Source organism: Mesoplodon densirostris, chromosome 1, assembly GCF_025265405.1.
Source record: "Mesoplodon densirostris isolate mMesDen1 chromosome 1, mMesDen1 primary haplotype, whole genome shotgun sequence".
Taxonomy (NCBI): Eukaryota; Metazoa; Chordata; class Mammalia; order Artiodactyla; family Ziphiidae; genus Mesoplodon; species Mesoplodon densirostris.
In genome coordinates, this window is record NC_082661.1 from 49,310,509 (window position 1) to 49,334,842 (window position 24,334).

General features: G+C 51.0%; 1 protein-coding gene across 4 annotated transcripts in view; it reads left to right on the forward strand.

Annotated features, from left to right (window-relative positions):
* The window catches only part of ARHGAP22 (Rho GTPase activating protein 22), a 166,423-nt gene extending 151,506 nt beyond the window's left edge, over positions 1-14,917 (forward strand). For all 4 annotated transcript variants that reach the window (XM_060078687.1, XM_060078768.1, XM_060078845.1 and 1 more), the window contains 5 exons: positions 4,099-4,231; positions 5,131-5,204; positions 5,798-5,919; positions 7,838-8,741; positions 14,395-14,917. In XM_060078687.1, coding sequence (XP_059934670.1) covers positions 4,099-4,231; positions 5,131-5,204; positions 5,798-5,919; positions 7,838-8,741; positions 14,395-14,623 — 1,462 coding nt within the window. In that variant the 3' untranslated portion in view covers positions 14,624-14,917. The remainder of the gene's footprint in view (positions 1-4,098; positions 4,232-5,130; positions 5,205-5,797; positions 5,920-7,837; positions 8,742-14,394) is intronic.
* The last annotated feature ends 9,417 nt before the right edge of the window (positions 14,918-24,334 follow it).

Sequence of the window (24,334 nt, forward strand, 5' to 3'; positions counted from 1 at the left end):
TGAGCACTCCCCTGGCTGTGGGTGACCACGGCCTCTCCTTTCTCTGCTCCCCGTCACTGGGAAGGTGCTGAGGAGCTGAGTGTGGTGTGCTGGTGGGAAATCTGAGGGAAGTGATGTGATCAGTAGCCAGAGGGACCCTCGGTTCCAGAACCAAGGAGAGGATTCTGGGGGCAGGTATGGGGTTGGGTGTCCTCTGTACAATAGGGTGTGAGAGCAGGTGAGTGCACCTGGGAGGGCATGAGGGAGAAGAGAGGAAAGGGGACAACCTGAGAAGCCCCATCTTGGAGGATAGGCTGGAGGTGATCCCAGGAAGAGGAGTAGAAGTGTCCCGAGGGAGAGACAGGAGCCCAGGGAAGGCCTGCCCCACACTGCTGAGAGGTCGGGAGTCAGGGCTGCAATGTGGGGGTGTCGGAGGGGCTCTGCCTCTCCAGTGGGTATTCAACAGGTGGGCCACAAGGGGAGAGGATCCAGGCTGAGGCCTTCAGGAACCGCAGCTTGCACAGAGCATGTGTGCAGGGCGGGCAAAGCCGAGGAAGGCACTCCAGGGAGCTGGGTTTGGTCCTGAGGCCCAGGAGGCCAGGCACAGTTTGAGTAGGGTGGCGGCCAGATCTGCTTTCGTGTTTGCAGATATCTCTCGAGTTGGCATCAGGCGGTAAGACAGTATATCTGGATCCCCAGGAGCTACCAAAAGTCCAGGTTCTAGGCCCCGCCCTCCCCACTCCTGTGGAATCAGACACATGAATGAGGAGTGGGAATCTGCATGTATAAAAGCCCCCAGTGACTCTGCTCAGCAACCAGATTTAGGGGCCAGTGGCCAAGGGGGAACCCCACGCCAGGGTTGGGGCAGAAGCAAGGGCGGGTGGCATGACGGGCGCAGGGCAGGCCCCCCTTTGCACCTTCCAACCTCAACCTCTCCTCAGCCTCTCCTCCCCCGCCCTCCCTCTCCCTACCTGACGCCCTGCTTCCATCTGGAGCATCCCACACTAGCCCTGCCCTCAGTGCGTTTACAGACTTTTCTTCAATGGTCATATGCCCATTTTATGGATTAGGACCCAAGGCTGAGAGACCCCATGTAACTCACCCAAGATGCCCAGAGGTGGGCTCTGCCCAGCTGGATCCTGGCCTCTTTCCCAGAGCCCCTTGCCCTCCACCTACATTCCCCCCTCCAGGAAAGTTCCTCTCAGCCTGCTCACCCTTCCAGAACCATCCTGTTTCTCCCTCCTGTCATCCGACAGCCTCTCACCTAGGGTCTCCTCTCCCATACCCACGCTTGCCCGTCCTCAGCCCCCTGAACACTGGGGCTCCACCCACCTTTCCAGGACCCTTCTCCACAGTGTTCCCTGCACTGCCACAGCGGCCCGGACTCTGAGTGCCTCTCCCTTCTGGAAGCTTCTCCGGGTCATCTGGCCCCGTTCTCTCCCACCTCCTGGTATCTCCTCTGGCCCTGCATTGTGCGCCCCCAACACAGGCGTCCCAAGGCTCCTCTTATCCACTTCTTGACGGGATTGTCCCAGGGCTGCTCCCCTCACCGACACGCTGGCAGAGGCCATCCGGGACCGAGCTGGCTTGCTCCATGTGCGTAGACACACTCTGCACCGTGAACTCCGGCCTCCAGTCCTGGACTCACTCCTCCATACAGAGCCCCACCTGGCCTGGAAGCCGCCATCACCACACCTGTCCCTTCCTGCCACCCTGGTCTCTAGTCCCTGGCCCATAGCAGGTCTCCCAGCCCTGTCCGTGTTGTTGCCGAGCATCTCGAGGACAGTCTCCCCCGTACCCCACCTTGGTGGCTCTGGTGACTCTCGCAACGACTCTTCTTACATCACTTCGCACCCATCCATTGAGGGAGAGCACTTGGTAGGTGTGGGGGAGTGGCCGTGAACAGGACAGACAACAGACAAGGCCCTGCCCTCACGTGGCCAGTACAGATGACAAATAAATGCACTCAGGGAACCAGCCCGGGTTCCTATCACCAAGCTCCCCTTGGCCTGGCCCACAGCACAGAGCAGGGCGTGCTCCTGGCCCCCAGAGCAGGCAGCCCAGGCCCCAGGGAGGTAGTGCTTGGTGACTGGGCTGGGATGGGAAAGATGGGCCAGGCCGTCGCGTGGAGAGAGAACTGCAGGGGAGCGAGGTGTAGGGGCCAGGAGACCAGAGCTGTGTTCTGGATGGACATTGGTGTCAGCGGGGGTGAGGGGGTCTTTGGGAATGAAGAGATGCAGGGGAATGGCGGCATTACCAGATCCATCCTGCAGATGGAGAAACTGAGGCTGGGGGTTATCTGCCTCACGGCGGGTTACCTGCTGTGCAACAGCGAGGGCGGAAGCTGATTTGGACCCCAGGGCAAGCCCTTGTTTCCAGCTGTTGCCCTCCTTGCCGGTGCACCCAGCCCCCCTCCACTGCACACTGCGCCTGCTCCTGGGAGAGGGAGCGGGACAGGTGACACCACCTTCCGTGGAAGGGCTCACAGGCTGGTGGGCACCCATTGTGCTGTGGGCTGCGAACATTCTCCTCGAGTGCTGGAGCTGGGGGCTGGATTCAGGCAGGTGTGTATGGGAGGGGAGGGTCTGAGGGGAGTTTAGGGAGAAAGTGACCAGAAGAAGCCTTGGGTCAACTGTGGGGAGTGGGGAGAGAGGGAGGAAGTGAATTTCTAGGGAGGGAGAAAGAAGGTGAGGCAGTCAGGGCTGGACCAAGCTCCCAGACACAGGAGCACTGGAACCCGCGGGCAGCCAGGAGCCACCGGAATGGGGCTTTGGGCAGGGACGCGGAGGCAAGGTCTGCAGCATGGAGGGGCCACTCTGCGTCTACTTGCCCGGATCAGAAATGCTTCCACCTCCTCCATCGGGGGAGACATAATGGCTGGCCCTTGTCCGAAGGCCAGCAGCTGATCCTCCTGGCTTCCCATCCCTCCCCGCATCTGCCTGGGGCTCCTGCTCACACAGTGGCTGGCAGTGAACTCATGGGGTCCCCAGGTGGGAGAAAGGACATTGGGCTCAAGGCTGGGTACCCACTGGGGACCTAAGCACCCAGGAAATGGATGTGTCAGCAGAGGAGGTGGCTGAGAGAAGGCACTGCAGGCTGTGGGCGGCAGCATGCCTGGCTGGAGAGGGGAGGTGGTGGCAGGGATGGAGGCTGCTCCACTGGCCAGACGGGCAGCCACCACAAGCCACCAGTCCTGAGGCAGGGAGGTGTTCTGGGTGCGTGAGTTTGAGGTGCATGTAGCCCTGTGGAACCCCAGAATTCCAAATGCCAGGGTGGAAGGGACCCCAGGGCTTAGCTCAGTGATACCAGCCTTGGACAGCCAGGGCCAGGTGGCACCTTCACGGCCCAGCCATGTTCTTTTGGTCCTAGGCCCATCTTTCCTGAGCACCTCCCATGAGGGAAATGCAGGTCCAGCGTTTAAATCCAGGGCCCTAGAAAAGCAGATGAAATACCTGGGGCCTAGCCCAGCCTGGAAGGCAAGCTTGGAGGAGGTGCCAAGACTGCAGTCCAGGACCTGAACCCAGAGTCCAAACAGGCCCAGGGCTGCCACCCTCCACAGGGCCCACTTCAGCCTGGGCAGCTCCCAGCTATGAGCAGGAGACTGATGCCTGGGAGTGCACATACGGGGCTCTGGGGCGCTGGAAGTGGGGCACCCATAGTGTGAATAGAAGCCCAGAAGCCAGGGAAAGGGCCTGACCTCTGACCTGCCCAGCCCCTGGTGGCAGGTGCCCAGGGACAGCTGCCCTTTTTCAAGGGGCTCAGCAGCCCTGCGTGGTGGGCGCCTTTGACACAGCCCTCCTGCTTCCATTGGAGGGTGAGCCTGGGCAGAGGAGCAAGCTCAGGCTTGGGTCGAAGGACAGCTGTGCCCCTGGCTGCCCGCCTCCCCGGTGTGGAGCAGCTGCACGTCACCCTCCAGAGTACCCTGGGGCAGGCAGGAGGGCAGTGGAAGGGGGCCCTTCACGCTCACCTGTTCACCAGCCAGTTGTCACAGTGCGTGCGTGCGCACGCACACACATGGACGTGAGAGCAGAGGCTGCCCCTGGTGGGGCTGGGGCGGGGTACTGGTCACTCCTGCAGTTCCCTGGAGCCCAGGCCTCACACTCATCCCTCTGCCTGCAGCACAACAGACGTGCACACGGTGGCCTCCCTGCTGAAGCTCTACCTGCGGGAGCTCCCTGAGCCTGTGGTCCCCTTCGCCAGGTATGAGGACTTCCTTAGCTGCGCCCAGCTGCTCACCAAGGACGAGGGGGAGGTTAGTGGCTCATGGGGACCCATCCTTGGGGGTGGGCCTGATAGTTGGTGGCGGGTATGTGGAAACAGGACTTTCTGTGACTCTTCATGGCCCACAGATCCTGCCACCTGCTGTGTGTGTGTCAGGGGGTGGTGGTGCCCTGGAGCAGCCTGCTCTGTGGGGGACAGGCCTAGAACCTCCTAATCTGGGGAGGGCTGGAACATCCCACTGTGTGTGGAGGGCACGCTGGGGCGAGGTGCCTGGAGCATCCCCTCCCTGTGTGCGGCCCTCTGTCTCCCGGAGGGACAGGTACTTCCTAAAGCAGGCCGTGTCCCAGCCGTGCCCGAGCGCAGGGAGCTCAGGCTGGGCCACCACCCAGTAGGCACTCCTGCTCCATCACCTGCTCCTACAACCAACTCAGGCTGCCCAGGCCGGCCGTGGGGTTCAGAAACAACCAGACCTTTCATCTGTTTCTATCCCGCCGCCTCCCAAAAGAATTCGAGACTGCTCCCAGGACAGGCCCCCCACCCCACCCCACCCCTGCAGTGCCCCCCTGCAGCCCTGGTGGGCTCCGGCTGGGGAAGGACTGTTTGCCCTCCCTCTGGCCGTGTGGGAGATGAGGGGTCTTTATCTGGCAAATATTTGTACCTCGATCAGTGAGCTGGCCCTGACATTCCTCTGTGGCCCTGCAGAGGCACATCCCTCCCAACGGCTTCTAGAAAGTAAATCTGCTTCCCCCCCGGAGGTCACAAGCCAGGGAGATGGAAGTGGTGGTGCCCCTCTGGTCACCTGGGGCCAGGCCCATGGGCTGTGGATGGAGGTCTGGACTCGGATTCTCACCCCCTACTCCCTCTAGGAAGAGAAGGACTGAGGCCTCCTTGCTGGTCTTTGAAATGCTGTTTTTCTGTCTCAATCCCAAGGGAACTCTGGAGCTGGCTAAACAAGTGAGCAGCCTGCCCCTGGTCAATTACAACCTGCTCAGATATATCTGCAAGTAAGTGACTAGGGGTGGGGCTTCCCTCCCCTGTGCTCTGGCTCCCTGCCCTTCAGGGGGGTCGGGGGCCTGGGTCATGCTTCTACTCACATGTCTGTCAAGCCAGTGGGGAATATAGAAGAACACAGTCACTGCACTCATAGAGCTTACAGCCCTGAGCACATCATTCCCGAAGGAAAAGGATACAGCCTTTGTTCCTTCTGCCTCCTCTGCGCGCTTCTCACCATCCCCTCCCCATGGTCTGCCTCCTGACCACGACCTAGGCTTAGGGTGCCAGGAGAGGACATGCAGGGTGGCCTTCACCCAGCCCCGTGTCTGGGGGTATCTGGGCCTTCCTGGGCATCTGCCCCCACCGCAGGTGGGAGAATTGTGTGTCCTTCCATGACAGGCCCTTGTCCCAGTGGCCTTTGCTTCTGACGGCCCTCTCAGATCTTAGGGGAAGCTCTGCCTTCTTCCAAGCCTGGCAGGGGCAGCTGGCTGTGCTTAGCAGCTGTGGAAATGTGGGTGCAGCTGAGCATGGGGGCCAGGCAGCTCCCAGTAGATCTGGCATCAGGATTTGCTTCTCTGCCAACTGTCTCTTCCTTACATTGCAGGTTTCTGGATGAAGTTCAGTCCCACTCAGATGTCAACAAGATGAGCGTCCAGAACCTGGCAACTGTTTTTGGACCTAATATACTTCGGCCACAGATAGAAGACCCAGTGACCATCATGGAAGGTAATGGTGGGGGTGTGCGTGGTGCTCTGGGCTCGCCTTGATCCTGGGCAAGTCCTCAGCATCCTCAACGCCAGGCCGGCAGGAAGGGCGGCTCCATCCCTGGGGATTTGGCAGCAGCCTCTCTGGACCTCCTCACCGCCTCCTCCAGCGCCTCCTCCCCCATGGGGTCAGCTATAAGAGGAAAAGGAGTTTTGCCCTGTGGATGGGGTCATAAGGTACAGTTAGAATGGTGAGAGAGGCTGGGGGGCGGGTGTGGAAAAGGTCAGTGCACTTGCCCTTGAACACACACAGATGTTTTTGTTTTACTGAAGTAATTTTCGATTAAGTAATTGTCACAGGCTTCTTCTGGATGTCAGCTTTTGCAAACCCTAGGAATATTCCGTTCTATAATGAAAACTAATAATGATTAAAAAAAATGGCAGCAACAGCAGGTGCTTTTAACACGCCCCGGCCTCTGCCAAGTACTTTACTTCTACCACCGCATTTTAATCTTCACAAGCAGCCCGCACTGTGGTTACTGCCCCCAGTTTACAGATGAGGAGACAGGCCAGGAGAGGCAAGGTGACTCTGTCAGCCCGACTTTTCAAAGGGCACAGCTGCAGGCTGGCAGGGAAATGAGAGCCCTGCCTGGAGACCCCATGGAAGACTGTCCCAGCGGGGTTAGTGTGAGAGCCTAGCCGCTCACAGGCAGGAAACCCGCAGCCAGTCCAAGCTGAGCGCAGACACCGGCGGGGACTCACACAGGACCCACCCAACGCCAGCTGGAGCCCGCTGCCCCTGGTGCCAGGCAGGCTGAGGGCAGAGTGGCCATTCCTGTTGAGCGTGACCTAGGGGAGGGGCAGGGTGCGCTGTGGAGCTGTCCCTCACCACCCCCAGCTGAGGGTGTAACCATTGGGGGTGGTGCTCTCACTTGGCACGCCCTTGGCCTAACTGGCAGGTCTCCCCAAGGCTCCCGCCTGCCAGGTTGCACAAACGTCTGAGGGCAGATGCTCACCCCACTGACTTGCTGAGTTCCTGCCACACCTAATTTTCTGGACTAAAGATTGTTTACTTAGTTTTCCCCACGATTCTCAGTTACTTCTAGTGGGAGGGTCCACCCAAGTACATCACCCTCCTCATCACGCAGAAGCCTCCCCAGTCTCTGGTATTTGGTTGAGGACAACAGGAGGGAACGAGGCAGGAGGATCGATACCATGGTCCCTCTGCACCGCCTCCCTTTGTCACTAACCCCTCCCCCCACCCCACAGCCTCAGGAACCGAGTCCCCACAGATGCCACAGGCTGCATCTCAGGGGCTGTGGCCTGGAGAAGAGGGATTGTGTGCGTGTGTGGGGCTGTTCACATTGGGGGGCAGCCGTGTGCATCTGTCTGTGTGCACGGGGTTGTGTGTATGACTGCGTGTGTATGGGGTTGTGTACGTGTGCCTACATGCACCTGTAAGACATCTCTACTCTGTGTCCCAGAGCCCTGTGCCCCCCAGAGTGTGGACGGTCAGGCATGGCCACTGTGGGCAGCATATGGGGCAGCCGAGAGGGCCAGGTCCTGGCTTCCAGTCCCAGCCTGCCCTTGGCTCAGCCCACAGCCTTACCAGGCATTGTGCCTGCTCCTCCCCCCACCAGCTGGGTGGAGTGGGTGCGGAGAGACAGTGCTGCTCGGTGCTCCAGGGCCCACATTGGAGGAGGGGGATTCTTGGGTATGGTCCTTCTGTCCCTGCCTGGATTTGGGGTGGTGGTGGCCGTCTTTTCCTTTGGGGCGGCACATGGCAAGCTCTTGTTGAGTCCTCACTTGAGTAGCCTGGTTTGGGGCTACTATCAGGGCTGGGCACCCTGGGTTCGAGCTGCAGCTTCCCCTGACTGGTCTGGAGAGCCTGAACTGGAGGCATTCACAGCCAGGCTCTTCTCGTTCCTTCTTCCTGGCAGGCACTTCTCTGGTCCAGCACCTGATGACCGTCCTGATCCGCAAACACAGCCAGCTCTTCACTTCGAGGACCATGGAAGCGCCAGCCTCCTCACGGGGGAGCCCCCCATGCACCGTGGGATGGGGCTCCGAGGAGGTCACCAGGGACAGCCAGGCAGAGCCCGGCAGCCCCAGTGCCCCCGGCCTGCCCTCGCACAGGACCTCTTCTCTGGATGGGGCTGCCGTGGCGGCGTTCTCTAGAACCTCTCCCACAGGCCTGGGTAGCCGAAGCAGCCCTGCTGCTATCAGCCCTGGGAAGAAGGTGCAGACTCTGCCCAACTGGAGGTCTTCCTTCCGGCAGTCAGGGTCCCGGTCGGGGAGCCCAAAGGTGGGCACCTCATCCCTGGAGGTGCCCATCATCTCCTCCGGAGGGAACTGGCTCATGAACGGGCTGTCCTCCCTGCGAGGCCACCGCCGGGCCTCATCGGGAGACCGGTTCAAGGACTCAGGCTCCGAGCAGAGACTCTCCACCTATGACAACGTGCCCCTGCCCAGCCCCTTTCCCAGCACGCCCAGCGTGGCCAGCATGCCATGGTCTGGGGCCTCCTCCTGCGAGGCCTCAGCCAGGGGCTCGGTCAGCAGCTGCACAGCGTGCAGGGCCAGTGACTCCTCTGCCTGCAGCTCCCTCCACACTGAGGGGGTCCTCGAGCCCTCCCCTGTCCCCAGCAGCAGCGAAGAGTGCAGATCCCCAGACCTGGACCACTGCCTGGACAGGGTGGGCGCCTGCATCAGCAGCAGCGAGCCCAGTGACCCAGGCAGCCTCACCCAGGACCTCGCCCACCGTACTGAGGCTCTCCAGGGCCTGGTCACGGAGCTCAGGGCAGAGCTGTGCCGGCAGAGGACTGAGTACGAGACGAGTGTGAAAAGGTAAAGGGCTGCAGCTGCTGGGCGAGTGTGAGGCGGGTGCTCCCTGGGCTGGGCCGGGCCCTCGCAGCCAGCCAGCTCACTGGGCACCGGTCCGGGCAGTCGGCCTCTGGCTCTGAAAGAAAGCCTCCTGGAGGCAGGGCTCAGAGCAGCCAGCGCCCAGGAGCCGCCTTTCTGGGACAATGCCCACAGGACAGGGCTGGGAGTGGAGGGGTGGGGATCCTACGTCTGGGAAAGCTCAGGAGCTGAGGGGTGGCATGCTGTCAGAGGCCTTTGATGGAGAGGGTCAGTGGCGGTCCCTCTGGGGCCCTCAGTCAGGGAGGAGGCAGGCCCCCAAGGTATGTCCTGTAGCCGGGGAACTGGGACTGGGGCAGGGCACACGTGCACTGCAGGCCCCAGGCCAGCCTGGTTGACTGCCCATGGTTGGACCTGATGTAGAGTGAGGACTTCTTCTGGGTCAAAATCCTGTTTTCTCTGAGGAGGGAGCTGGCCTTGCTGAGCCAAGCCCTCCCTTCTGCTGGGTCACAGAGGACACCTCGTGCCACCTTTTTTTTTAAATATATAAATTTATTTATATATTTTTGGCTGCGTTGGGTCTTCGTTGCTGCCCATGGGCTTTCTCTAGTTGCCGCGAGCGGGGGCTACTCTTCGTTGCGGTGCGCAGGCTTCTCATTGTGGTGGCTTCTCTTGTTGCGGAGCACAGGCTCTAGGCGCACAGGCTTCAGTAGTTGTGGCTCCTCCGGCTCTAGAGCACAGGCTCAGTAGTTGTGGTACACGGGCTTAGTTGCTCCGCAGCATGTGGGATCTTCCTGGACCAGGGCTCGAACCCGTGTCCCCTGCATTGGCAGGCGGATTCTTAATCACTGTGCCACCAGGGAAGTCCTTCATGCCACCCTTTAAGGCTTGCAGGCTTGCTCACTGATGGGCCCTGGTTCCATCCTCCCAGCCTCCCTGTGCAGAAGGCATTTTCCAGCTCTGAGAGGCCAGGTTCCCCAATTAAAATCACCAGCAAAGCCTACACTGGACAGTGAGCGGTGCTTCCATCAGCATCAGACCCCTTAGCTGCTTTTGCCGAAGGGCTTGCATCAGCCTATGCATCAGACCTATGAACCCATGTCCCACCCACTAGCAGGGGGCTTCAGTGGGTTCTGAGTGCTTCCTTTTTCCATCAGACAGTGGAGGTGGAAGGGATTCATGCTTCTATTTCTGAGCCTGGGATTGCCACAGGGAGCTGGAATGGTAGCATTTGACCCTCTTGTTCTGCTGGCAGCTGTCTCCTGGGCACCTGGGGAGTGTCAGGTGTGTGCAGTCTCTGTGTTCACGGCAGGAAAATAGCAGGAAAGGGGCCATGAGGGCAGCAGCCCCTGCCTTGGGGGAAGTCACAGCAGGCAATGTCAGAACCAGGACTTGAAGGACTGATAGGACTGAGCTGAGCAAGGAGGAGAAAGGACACAGTATGAGTCAAACTCCGGGGTTTAAAATTGTGGAAAAAACCCACAATGTAAGCACTGGGTTGGAATTGACCAGGCAGAGGTAATAGTAGGAACTCCCTGCAGATTCACTGGAAGGTGATTACTGCTGAAGATGAGCTCAGAGTGTACAGGAAGTGTTACTCGGCAGACACTGAGGGCAGCCTCAGAGGGGGTCAGAATCAACATCTTACTTTCTTGGCTGTTTGTGGAGCTGACTTGAGCTTCTAGATCTTTCACCTTCTTGGAGGCTGGGGTTCTCAGGGGAAATGCAGTACTGTTGCCTGGCAGGCTATGGGTTTGAGTCCCTGCCCCACTGTGTACTGGCGGAGTGTCTGGGCAAGCTCTGAAAGCGTGGCGGAGTCAGAGTGGGGCAGGCGGCAAGGCATTTTGGCAGGAGTGATGCTTTGATTTTATTGCCAGTGAGATGTGAAGCTGCTGGAAGACCTGGAGGACTTTGATCACTTTGATGAGGTGCACTGACTGCTGTGCTCAGGAGCGCTTGACGAGGCAGACGAAGACCAGTTAGGAGGCCATGGCCATCTAGGTCAGACCTGTGGCTGGCATGGACCTACAGGGCAGCAGTCGAGGTGGGAGAAGCAGCCAGATTCTGAATATGTTTGGGTTTTTCCAGTTGATCAGGTGTGGTGGTGAGAAAAAGAACTGACTTGAGAGACACCATTTTTGTTTTGGCCGAGCATCTGGAAGAAGGTGGTCACTGAGCTGGGGAGACTGGGGCTATAGGAGGGTGACTTGGGCAAGGAGGGCAGGAGCTCAGCTGTGGGTCTGTTAAGTTGGAGATACTTATTAAGTTTCTGAGTGGACTTGAGGGAGATAAAGATTGAGGGTTGTCAGCACACTGAGTGCTTTAAGTGCTTCAAGTCTGAGGTGGGACAAAGTCCCTCAAGGAGTGGCGTGGAGGCTGTGCTCAGGAGCACCAGGGGTCAGGGAGGACCTGGCAAAAGAGGGGCCTGGACGGGAGGAGAAGCAGTGAGGGGACTCCTGGGGGGCCTGCTGCCCCTGCCTTGGGGGGGGTCTTCTAACATCTGCTCCCCAGATGGGAGGCTAGGGTGAAAGGAGGCTTTCTCCCTTCTCCATGCTTTTTTTTTTAAATTGAAGTATAGTTGGTTTACAACACTGTGTTAATTTCTTCTGTACAGCAAAGTGATTCAGTTATACATATATATTCTTTTTCATATTATTTTCCATTATGGTTTATCCAAGGATATTGAATGTAGTTCCCTGTGCTATACAATAGGACCTCGTTGTCTACCCATCCTATATATATATAATAGTTTGCATCTGCTAATCCTGAACTCCGAATCCATCCCTCTCCCCACCGCCACCACTCCCCCTTGGCAACCACAAGTCCGTTCTCTATGTCTATGAGTCTGTTTGTTTCATAGATAAGTTCATTTGTGTCATATTTTAGATTTCACATGTAAGTGATATCATACGACACTGGTCTTTCTCTGATTCACTTCGCTTAGTATGATAATCTCTAGGTCCATCCATGTTGCTGCAAATGGCATGACTTCATTCCTTTTTATGGCTGAGTAATATTCCATTGTATATATATACCACATCTTCTTTATTCATTCATCTGTCGATGGACATTTAGGTTGTTTCCATGTCTTGGCTATTGTAAATAGTGCTGCTATGAACATAGGAATGCATGTATATTTTTGAATTAGAGTTTTGTTTAGGTATATGCCCAAGAATGGGATTGCTGGATCATATGGCAACTCTAGTTTTTTGAAGAACCTCCATACTGTTCTCCATAGTGGCTGCACCAACTTAACATTCCCACCAACAGTGTTAGAGGGTTCCCTTTTCTCCACACCCTCTTCAACATGTTATTTTTAGACTTTTTAGTGGTGGCCACTCTGACCAGTGTGAGGTGGTACTTCATTGTAGTTTTGATTTGCATTTCTCTAAGAATTAGTGATGATGAGTATCTTTTCATGTGCCTATTGGCCATCTGTATGTCTTCTTTGGAGAAATGTCTATTTAGGTCGTCTACCCATTTTTCAACTGGGTTGTTTGCTTTTTTTGTTACTGAATTGTATGAGCTGTTTGTACGTTTTGGAAATTAAGCCCTTGTTGGTCACATCATTTGCAAGTATTTTCTCCCATTCCATAGGTTGTCTTTTCGTTTTGTTTGTGGTTCCCTTTGCTGTGCAAAAGCTTTTAAGTTTGATTAGGTCGCATTTGTTTATTTTTGCTTTTATTTCTGTTGCCTTGGGAGACCTAAGAAAACACTGTCATGACTTATGTCAGAGAACGTTTTGCCTATGTTCTTTTCTAGTTTTATGGTGTCACGTCTTAGGTCTTTAAGCCATTTTGAGTTTGTTTTTGTGTATAGTGTGAGGGTGTGTTCTAACTTCACTGATTTGCATAAGGCTGTCCAACTTTCCCACCACCACTTGCTAAAGAAACTCTTTTCCCCATTGTATATCCTTGCCTCCTCTGTTGAGGATTATTTGACCATAGGTGTGTGGGTTTACTTCTGGGCTCTTTATTCTGTTCCATTGATTCATATGTCTGTTTTTGTGCAAATACCATGCTATTTTGATTACTCTAGCTTTGTAATATTGCCTTAAGTCTGGGAGTACTATGCCTCCTGCTTTGTTCTTTTTCTTCAGGATTGCTTTGGCAATTCTGGGCCTTTCACGGTTCCATATAAGTTTTAGGATTATTTGTTCTAGTTCTGTGAAAAATGTCATGGGTAATTTGACAGGGATTGCATCAAATCTGTAGATTGCTTTGGGTAGTATGACCATTTTAACAATATTAATTCTTCCAATCCAAGAGCATGGGATCTCTTTCCATTTCTTTGAATCACCTTCAATTTCCTATATTAATGTTTTGTAGTTCTCAACATATAAGTCTTTCACTGCCTTGGTGAGATTTATTAATGTTTTTTTTTTTTTGGATGCAGTTTCAAAGGGGATTGTTTGTTTCATTGTTAGTATAAAGAAATGCAACCAAGTTCTATGTTAATCTTGTATCCTGCTACCTTGCTGAATTCGTTTATCAGTTCTAGTAGTTTTTGTGTGAAGTCTTTAGGGTTTTCTATATATAGTATCATGTCATCTGCAAATAATAACAACTTTACCTCCTCACTACCAATTTGAATACCTTTTATTTCTTTTCCTTGTCTGATTGCTGTGTCTAGGACTTGCAGTACTATATCAAAGTAGTGAAAATGGGCATCCTTCTCTTCTTCCAGACTTCTCCATGCTTCTCCATGCTCTGTGTTCAGTGGTTGAGGGTGAAGGCCCAGGCCTCATCCTGGATGGGGCAGGGAATGGATATTTGCTTCATGTACACCATGTGCCAGGTGGTGTGCTGTGCACACGTGGTCTCCTTGGTCCATCGTAGCTACAGTGCATAGGTGGGAGGCCGTCCCCTGCATTTTCAGGGTGAGACACCAGGGCTCAGTGAAGTTTGAGTCCTGCCCACAGTCATGTGTCTTGTAGTCAGGTCGGTTCCTAGGAGCCAGGTGCAGCAAGTCCCTCATGTCTCACAGGAGTGGGTCTGGTTGAAAAGATAGATGTGCTAACCTCTACAGAGGCCTGAGGTGTAGCTCTGTGGTAGCAAAAAGGAGCAGTAATGTGGGTGATATGCTGGGGAGGATCAAGAGAAGCTTCCCAGAGGCTGAGACATTTGGGCTCGGGTGTGAAGGCCGAGAGGGAACGGAAGATGAAGTGACAACCTGAATGGGGTTTCCTGCGAGTTGCTGTCTCTGCCAGAAGCTCAAGGAGTCTCATAGAAGAGCAAACATGAGGACATTTTCCTGTTCCCCTCTCGGTACAGGGCTCAGTCCTGTTCTCTGCCAGCTGGCAGTCCATCCCTCAGCAGGACAGTTGGCTGGGTGGGGAGGGTAAGTGGTCTTTGTATTTGAGTGAGGACTCAGGGAGGCCCCTGGCCTCTAGTGCCAAAGGCTGAGGGGAGGGTCTTGGGGATGAGGCCTGAATGGCATGGGGGAAAGCCCCAGGGTCTTGTGAGGAGATGCAGTCTGTGAGGCCTTACCTAGGACTGGGTCTGAGCCCGCACACGTCCTTCCCCCGGTCCCAGGCCTGACCAGCTCCTTCGCCCCATCAAGTGTCTGCTGACAATGGAGTTTTCTTGGCAAACCCAGCAGGCCCCAGTCTAACATGTTGTCTTTCTTTTTGAATTTTAAGACTCGAAGAAGGTAGTGCCGACCTGAGGAAACGAATGTCACAGCTAGAAGAAGAACTAGACCAGGAAAAGAAAAAGTACACAATGCTGGAAATAAAGCTGAGGAACTCGGAGCGGGCACGGGAGGACGCAGAGAAGAGGAACCAGCTGCTGCAGAAGGAAATGGAGGAGTTTTTTTCAACCCTGGGAAGCCTGACTGTTGGGGCAAAAGGTGCCAGAGCACCAAAGTAAAGGAGTGGGGAGAGTTCGCTGCTGCTCAGCTTGCCCTCCCTAACCTCCTGTGGCCTCGGGAGGAACCAGAGCCTCTGCAGCTTGGACCTGGGCCTCAGTGGTGCCAGGAGATCTGGTGCCAGCTGGAGAGAGCAGTCCTGACACCCCTTGTCGGGAGCTCGAGCCCTGCTCTGGATGCTGCTCTGAGTGAGTAGGGTGTGGCAGGCATCAGAGGTGACAGTCCCGTGGCTGCCAAAACAGGTGGCACTTGGGATCTGAATAGCTCACCAGGACCTTTTTGCATTCTTTATTAAACTTGCCCTGAAAGCATGATGCCTGGATGCCTGACTCCTTTATGGGCCTGCAAAGTGAGGGTACCAACTGACCTCTCCTGTTTCTCGCAGGGTTGGGAGTCCTCAAGGTATCCCATGGGTGGAATGGTGTGGGGCCTTCAGAAGTGGGGTGCAAAGGTCCCAGAAGAGCACCCCGTGTTGCCATGGTCATTGAAGCTGGACTTCGGCACATCTCTGTGCTCTCAGCTCCATCTTCTGTGCTCTGGGCAGGATGGTTTTCCTCACTGCTTGCTCCCTCTCTGAGCCGCCTGGGCCTCTGCGGCTTGTGTCTGTCCTGGAATTCCTCTCAGACCTTCCCCTGTAACCTGCTTTCCTTCCCTTGACTCTAGCTCTGCTCTAAAGCTAGAGCCTGTGAGTCAGAGCTCAGCAAGGGTGCTGCACTCCCTGCTTCTGCACCCTGGGAGTGTGCAGGGTGACAAGGTGTGCCTCTAAAGGAAAGGTGAGCCAAGGTGACAGGTAGTGCCTGTTCTCTGTCCTCCAGGTGCAGACGCCTCAGACTGTGCCCATCTCCCTTGCAAATTCCCCTCGAGCTGGTGCTAACCCCTCTCCCTTCCCTGCCTGCTTACCTTCGTCCTCCAGTTCATCCTCAGACTTCAAGGCTCCACGGGGGTAAATCCTTCAAGAAAGCCTTTCCGTGGCTGCCACCACACACAGCCCAGGCCTGGGCCAGAGCTCCACAGGATGGGCCTTCAGGGGCACCAAAGAAGCCACCTCTGAGCAGAGGGGACTGGCCTCTGGGGCACAGGCAGTGCTAGCGCCAGCATCACTTGCTCCTGCTCATGGTGTCCTTACCTATATCACCTCTCACTACCCCCAGCTGTAAACTACAGTGGTTTTGAGCGGAGTGGGGTCAACAAAGTGCCCCAGTTTCCGACTATTGTCTCTGGAGAAGTCATTCAGGCCCCCTCGAGTCAGGTATAAACTATCGTGTGATAGCAATCCTCTAAATGCCAGGGTCTCAGTGCTCCCAGAAGTGCTGGCTCTGCACTATAAGGTGCAAGCCTACAGGCCCAGGCCAACTGGTAACTCTACAGTGGTGAGGCAGGCCAATGACTGGTCTGCTGCTGGGTCACTTTTGGCCTCACCAGCCAAGAGGACAAGTGGCTGCTGAGGGCCCTCAGCAGCATCAGCAGTCAGAGTTCTCTTGCAGAGCTCTGAGGGGTGGGATGAGCGGAGAGCACTACCTGCATCTGCTCCCAGGACCAGTGCCATCACAGCAGTCAGTCTGGGTGACTAGCTTTCCCAGAAGGTGAAATATTGCCTTCCTCTGTTCAAGGAGAAAGAAAATAATACGAAGTGACTGATTCCTCACAACAACTCAGTAACAAAGGAATAAGCTGCATGCTCCCCATTCAGAGGAGAAACTGAGGCTAGGAGGAGATTGGTGGGAACACCCGTGTATTTTATGGTCCTGAGTTCCCTCACCACAGCCCTGAAATTCTGCCGACTTTGAGCTAGAGAGAAAATGCTGCCAGGCTATCAAAAGAGCAGAAAAGACCAAAGGGGTTTCACATGATGAAAGGGAGGCTGTCTTCCCTTAGCCATTAATAGTGGCAAAGGCTCAAGCTTCTGGCCAAGTCCTTGCCCAAAACCAGCTCATGAGCCGCATCTGCCACCTGCTGGCAAAACTAAGACCTGCAAATGTGATTTTTCTCTGAAAATTAGTTGGCAATATTCAGTAGACGTTCTGCCCTCCAATTTCCACTTAACAGCACCCTCCATTCTATCTGTAAAATGTACTGACTTCTGCCTGTAAAGCACACTGAGACTGGGGGGCTCTGGCCCAGTACCCTGTACTCATCCGCTTCGTTCTCCCCAGCTGAGTTGCATTTACAGAACCTGTTCCCAAACCTGTGGATTCAAGTTGTACCTATTGTAATGACATCATTTAATATTTAGTAAGCCGATGCAACTAGAGATTATCATACTAAGTGAAGTAAGTCAGAAAGAGAAAGACAAATGTATGATATCACATGTGGAATGTAAAATAAGACACAAATGAACCTATCTATGAAACAAACAGAATCATGGATATAAGAGAACAGTGGTGGTTGCTAAGGGGGAGGGGGTTGGGGGAGGGATGGAGTGGGAGTTTGGGATTAGCAGATGCAAACTATTATATATAGAATGGATAAACAACAAGGTCCTACTATATAGCACAGGGAACTATATTCAATATTCTATGATAAACCATAATGGGAAAGAATATAAAAAAAGAATCTGTATGTATGTGTGTGTGTGTATATATATATATATATATATATATATATATATATATATATATACACACACACATACATACATACACACAACTGACTCACTTTGCCGTACAGCAGTAATTAAAATAACATTGTACTTCGATTAAAAAAATACATTTGAGAATCTGATGAAGCCTATGGACCCTTTGAAGAAAAATAACCACATATACTAAAACTTCAGCTTTCAAAGACCTCTTGAAGCCTGTCACTAAATTCTGTAATCAGTTTAGAAATTAAGGGGTTAATAACAATAAATCCTTAAATTTTAAAATAATAATAACCAATGAATTATAAATGTGAAAAAACAGGGAATCAATTTTTTGAAAACCTACATGACTGCTCTCAGTAAAGGCAACTTACTAAAAATTGTCAAATTATGGATGCATCAACCATGCAATAGTGGAAAACTGAAAATCTAGGATTCTGCTCCCAAATTACTTCAAAAGTGTTTTAAAATTCGTGTTTGACTCTAAAGAAAAACTGGAAATTTTAAGTCTCATACTGAAAAAAAGGGAGTTGGCTTATTTTAAAAGACTGGCAAACGTTCCTTTTTTAAGAAGTTAGAATACAGTTTTAGGGATGTGTGTGTATGAAAGAGAGGCAGAGACAGAAAAACAGAGGGAGAGATATTCTTTGTTTTACCTTGCTGGTGGAATAACAGACCAGGCATGAACCGTGTTCACTCCACACAGTAAATGGGCTTCAGAATAGAGTCCACGTAACCAGCCTCCGTGATCTGTGGGCAATAAATGGAGTCAGTAACAATATCCCCCTCCTTCTGATGCAGGGGCCCAGCCCCCTGGAGAGTTCTAGCAGTATCCTACGTAGTTCCATCACAAAGGGACAGCAAGACGTGGCAGCAGCAGTGGTGGAGTAACTGTCTTATCTACTTAGCTGGGAGCTGTCTCACATGAGACACTGTCCCTTTGTGACAGAACTGAGACTGAAGGACAGGAAGGGGCAGTCATGTAACCAGACAGCTGCAGGCAGAAGGGGAAGAGCTATAAAAGTTACATGAGTGCCAGCATCCTTGCTGGCATGGTGGGAGATGGACAGGGCTAGAATCAGGCAGGGGCCAGACCGTGTAGGGCCCTGTCTCCCATGGTAGAGTTATTTTTATTTGAAGGGATATAGGAAAGCATTCAAGTGCTTTAAATAAACAGACATGAATTGGCTCGCATTCAACAAGACTCCTTTGGCCCCTGGTGGACAGTGGATGAATTTGGGGGCAGGAGGGAGTAGCAGCAGGGAATTTAGTCAGGGAACTACTGGTGTGGTCCAGGCCAAGTGGAGTAGTGTGACAGGCCAGAAGCTAGACAGTAATGGACTGAAGACTGAATGAGAGGTGAAGGGAAGACACTGTGCCCAGACCAGTCTTTCCAGAAGTGCAGGTGTGAATGGGAGCAGGGAAATAGGGTGGTAAAGTGGAGGGGACAAGGGAGAGCTTTTAAAGAAGGGGATTACTAGAGCATGCTTGTATGCTGCCAAGAATGATCCAGCAGAGAGGGAGAGACTGGTGAGGAAGAAAAGAAGGCAATAATGAGAGGCAAGTCTGAAAAAAGACAAGGAAAGTGGAGGGGTTGGCTTCGGAGAGAAGAGATAGGAAGATGGAGGATGGGGACACAGTTGAGGTAGGTTTATGGAAATGCATACCGAACTTTGAGAAGTCCTGAAAAATGATGAACATCTTACCTTTAGTTAGCAGCCCCAAATTTATTTGAACACAAACGCTTTATTCACATATGATTTCTCAGGCAGTAGAGCACAGTGGTTAGAGTGAAAATGGAGGCAGACTACCCAGATTCAGATCCTAGCCCCACTGCATTGTTGGCTGTGTAGCCCTGAGCAAGTTACTCAGCATCTCTGTGCCTCAGTTTGATCATATAATAGGAGGGGAGAGTAACAGTTCTTACCTCATAAAGTTGTTGTAAAAACTCTGTGAGCTCATACAGTCAAAGCACTTAAGTGCCTGGCATAGAGTAAGCTCTCCAAGAATATTGCTACTAATTCAATACAGAACTAGTGTTCAGTGCAACAAACTTGGGGCATCTCTGCTAGGTATTGAGTCCTTGAAGGGTTTTAGGGAGGGTGGGGGCATGATAACCACTTTGGTAGCATGGCCTGCCCCTCCTCCACTTCCTCATCCCTTTCTGGGCTCCATCAGCAGTCTCCTGGTACCTTCCCAGTTCCCTTCTTAATAACACCCTGGAGCATGACCTACCTCATTCTTTGCTGCACCCTGTCTCCCATTTGTCACTGCTCGTGGTGGAGGATTTGGTATTTAGTTCTCCAAGGCAGCTGGTACCGAATGGATGGGCCATATCAGAATCATCTTGGGAAGCTTGTAGAAAAACCATCCCCCTCATAGTTCTATTTCTATATCAGAATCAACTTCTCCTTCTAACCCCTTCTGAGAAAACAGAGCCAGAAAGAGTTTAGGCAACTTGCTGTAGGTGAGGCAACTAGTGTGAAGCCAGGATTCTACTTAGGTATCTGGTGTCAGAGCACATGCTCACATTACTACAGTAATTTCATAGTGCTGTATGCAGTTTCCTTATGCCAGATTTTGAAGGCAGTAAATACTGGATTTCAGAGGATAGAAACGGTATAGAAGATAGTCCTAGTCATTAGCTTACCCAGACCAATATTGATTGAATGCCTACTTCCCAGTCATCGTGATCTAGCAGTAAGACAGGCTCTTCCATCCAAGGGATTCCAAGGCGAAGCATCAGTAGATTAGCACACAGGATGCCCTCAAAGAACAACAGGAAAAGACATACAGCACGTTGTTGTCTTGTATTCTCTGTGGAACAAAATGGGGAGTGCATGAACGAATAAATTAAAGGAAACATGCAATGGGGACATGAAATAAAAAGTCCTTGCAGAGAAAGTTTATCAGAGGAGAAATTATCAAACGTGGGCCTTCAGCGATGAGGATTTCAAATGGGCAAATGGCGGAAGTAATGTGCACAAAGATGTAAAGTATATGCCATGGAGGAGGTTCAGCTGGAATGAGCTGAATGGCAGGAATGATACATGAAATAGAATCAAAACAATGTTTAATTCTACTTCTCAGAAAAAACAACAGCAACAACCCTCAATACTGATCTTGAGGCATGTCTCTCAAGTGAGAATTATTCTTACCAACCACATGAAAATTGGGACTACTAGGGATGAAGAGGATGACTTGGGGGTCAGCATGTATGTAAGTTCTCAGGTGGGGGACCACACAAAATTCCTCCCTTTCTCTGCAACATTTCTCCATTATCTTAAACCATTTCTATTCCTTTCCAAGGCTAAAGTCAACAATTGTATTTGCTTTACACTAATTATTTTGATAAAAGTACACGAAGTCAATCACTTCAGCAGCCCTGTGACAGACTATCTCCCATCCTGTGACAGATGAAGCAGCACCAGGCTCAGCAAAGCTGAAACTTGTCCAAGATTACCCATTCTCTCCATCTGGAACTCAGGCTAGTCTGGATCCATAGGATTCAGTAGATCCCACCCTCTCCAGGACCTTGTTTCATCAAGGCATGTGTGCTTTTAAATTCTCCCTTTTAACGTGTTCTGACCCCACAGCCTACCCCTCAAGACACTGTCATGATTCTTTATATTTCCTGCCAACTTTCTGAAAGTACTGTTTTTACTACTGCTTCACTACTCACTCAATCCTCGGCAATCACAACGATGCCCCCACCTGTCCGGGTATCTCTAACAGTCTCACTTACGTTACATCCAACAGGAATCCCCTATCTTTTCCCTCTGTCCACAAAATGACGCTAGTGAAAATGGTGCAGACCACACAAGGGGATGACGCAGACCTCACAAGGGAAGGGACTACAAGACTGGAGAGGTCTACAGAAAGTTAGGGAGCAATCTTTCCTTTCCTTCCACTCCTGAAATACTAAGTGGCAAGCTGATGCCATACCTGAAGTGTGTTCTGTCATGAACTGTCATGTACAAACTGTAAAATACACTGAATATGTTTTCCCTGAACAACCTCTTGTGTGCTGACCAACTGGCCCCAAATGCTAATCTTGGCAACTTCACTTATGTTACGGCAATCTGAGTCCCCAATTTTCCATTCTCAATATGAACAAAGTATCTTTGTCTTCCCAGTCACCAATCTCCATGCCTCGTCTAACCAGACCTGATCCCACTGTCAGGGACCCTTGTAAAACAAAGGAGTGATCATATTAACTCCTTTCTCACAAACCAGTAGTTCCTACTGCCTTTAAAATGATGACAATTTCTTCAGAACGTTTCAATTCTGATCTTCAACTTTTCAGTCTTATCTCCCATCACATTCTCTCTTTACATTCACACCCCGCCAGGCCATTCCTCACTCCTTGCCTTTCCCTTTACCTGGGAATACGCTTCCTCTCCAAAAAGGCCTTAAAAAATATGCCTCCTCTTCGAAACCCTCATTTCCTCTAATCAGTCCTTCCCTGTGTCCCTTCAGCATGGTCTTTGCTCCTCACACGACACTTACTTCAATCAGGCTGCCTAGACTCTGAGTGTCATCCATTTTTAGATCACTCCTCACTTCCAGCTTCTAACACAGGGTCTTAAGACATACATGCACACATTAATTGATGGAATTAAATGAAATATATTACTATCAAAGCAGGGAAAGAGACAACAGGATGTTGTAAATGAAATATGTTAGAAGTCTAACTTTACAGAGCTTATTTGAAGTATCTTTTAGTTTCAAATGAAGTCCAAAGACATATTGGTGTATTAGCTATAAAAGCTAAAAAAAAAAAAATTTCAAACCACAAAACCAGTACAAATCAATTTTTCTTCACATAAAGTCAATGGACCTTTTGAGGAGCAACAGTAAAATAAATGTAGTACCTCAATTAACAAGAATGCATTACTTACTCCATTTTATTTGGTGTCACTAGGGTATTATGGCTGGGTGGAAATTAAATTAACTCAACACTCCACACGGATGTCTGCTCTTGCCACCCAGTCTATCACTGGAGGCCTCTTCCTTGACTGTGATGAGGCAGACAGCACCAGGTTGGCAATCACATCAGCTGATGGAGCAGCAGTGGTCAGGTGGAAGCTTGGCCCAGGCTATCCTTTCCTCAGAGCAGGGAAGCATGAATGCAGGCGAGGGGTGTGTGACCCTCATGGATATGAGCGTTATCTGGAGCAAGAGTTGAGCAAGATGGAGGAGTGTCACCACATAGAGACTGGGCACATGCAGCAACAGACCCTGACACCCACATAGCAGCCTGCCCAGTGTAGGCAAAGACAACACCTGCATGGCAAAGCTGGAAATGCGCTCAGAGCTGAAATCCCTGGTTTGTTTTGAAACAGATCCTTTTAAAATACTTATTCTTGACAAGTAGCCATGATGGCTGCTCTCTCACCTGGTTACAAAGAACTGGGTTAAGGGCATTGAAGCAAATTCCCTTTTTAAAATAATGTTTCTCTAGCAAGTTCAAACACCAGAAAAGCAAGAGTAGGTAAACGAGAAAACCAGGGTGATAGTTTAGCCTCTTCAAAGTTTGTACAAAATCCAAATCTAAGAGACCTGCCCTAGTACCCCTTTGATCCCAATCCATAGGAAATCTTAAAATTGCCCAGAAAAACTTTTTATCAAAAATTTATATTTTGTTTTCAATGAAAAACTCTTAATTTCATAATTTTCATATCACTTTTTTCTTTTTTATTTAAAATATTATAACCAATTAACATACTAGATAACATTGTTTACATTCCAGTGGTGCATGTTTAATGACTAGGGCATGAATGATTAAAAACCACAATAATTATCTCAGCATTCCCTACAAAGTGCCCCATTTGTTTTGTCTAGAGGAGGGGAGAGGAGAGGGAATGGAACACAGGGAAGGGAGAGGAAATGAAGAAGGAATGGCATCATATAGGGAGAAAAGCAAATGTCAATTATCATACTTGGGTTTCAGGTTTCAAAACCTGTTGAACAGGATAAACTATAATGAGAAAATAGATGTCACAGTCCAGGTAGACAGCTAGTTCAGTTTAACTTCATCATTCGGCTAAAAGATTAAGAGCTTCTCAAAAATATACCAAATATCGGGCCTACAAAAGTAATTTATTTCTTCGTAAAATTTACTAAGATTTATTCCTTTTGTAAAATGTGAAGAATGGACTGATATCACGAGCAGGTTTCTACTTACAAAAACAGACAGTAATTATGTCCAACGAGCACATCTAACACGATACTCCAAGATACACAGTGAAAGATTTTACAGGTGAGTCTCTCTTACCGATGCAAGGTATATATTTTACATACTTACTGGTATTGTGTCGACACTGGCTATGAAGTATTTAACACACATTTATAATTCACTCAGTGAAGATCTAACAGTAAGGGCAACCGCTTACTTGGGAAAGCATAGAAAATTAGTGTGAGGTAGTTCAATAAAAACCCAGTTTAATTTGTAAGTTACTGTGAGAAAAGAACATTGTGCAAAACTAATCCACAGGTACTATTTCTCAGAAGTTTCAGTAACAAAGATAATCTAAATTATAAATGGCCAGAATGTGTTACTCTTACTAGACTCTCCTTAAGAGCACTTAACTAAGAGCAGTTAGTTTGAAATTAATTAGGACTTTTGTTTTCCTTACCAGTTTTCTAATCGTACCCCAAACTAGACATTTCTGCTTCAATGCCCTTATACATCTTCATTTTGCTTGCTATTAAGGAAAAATTAGTTTCCTCTGATTCAGAAAAAACCTAAGAGAGATCAGTAGAAACACAATGTATACTAAAATGTAAAGGATCCGGAGGCAACATTTAAGAGGTCTGCTAATAATAGAACAGTAGTGTTTGGTTTTTCTACCGGTTAAGAGCTTACTGGGGTCATGGGGCATCATGCATTCACTCTACAGCTAATGTGTGACTAATGAACAACACTCACAAACAAACTACAACAGTATTTTTGAAAATAGACTATGTTTTTACCTCAAAATGTTGTACAGGCTTGTGCCTAGGCAACAATGAGTAGTTACATCTTCATAGTGTAGCACATACTGGCCGATAGTGTATACCAAGTCTTATCTGTAACCCCAAACGGCTTCACTTGCCTGCTGCTGATTTCACTATCAGATCATCCATGTCCTCT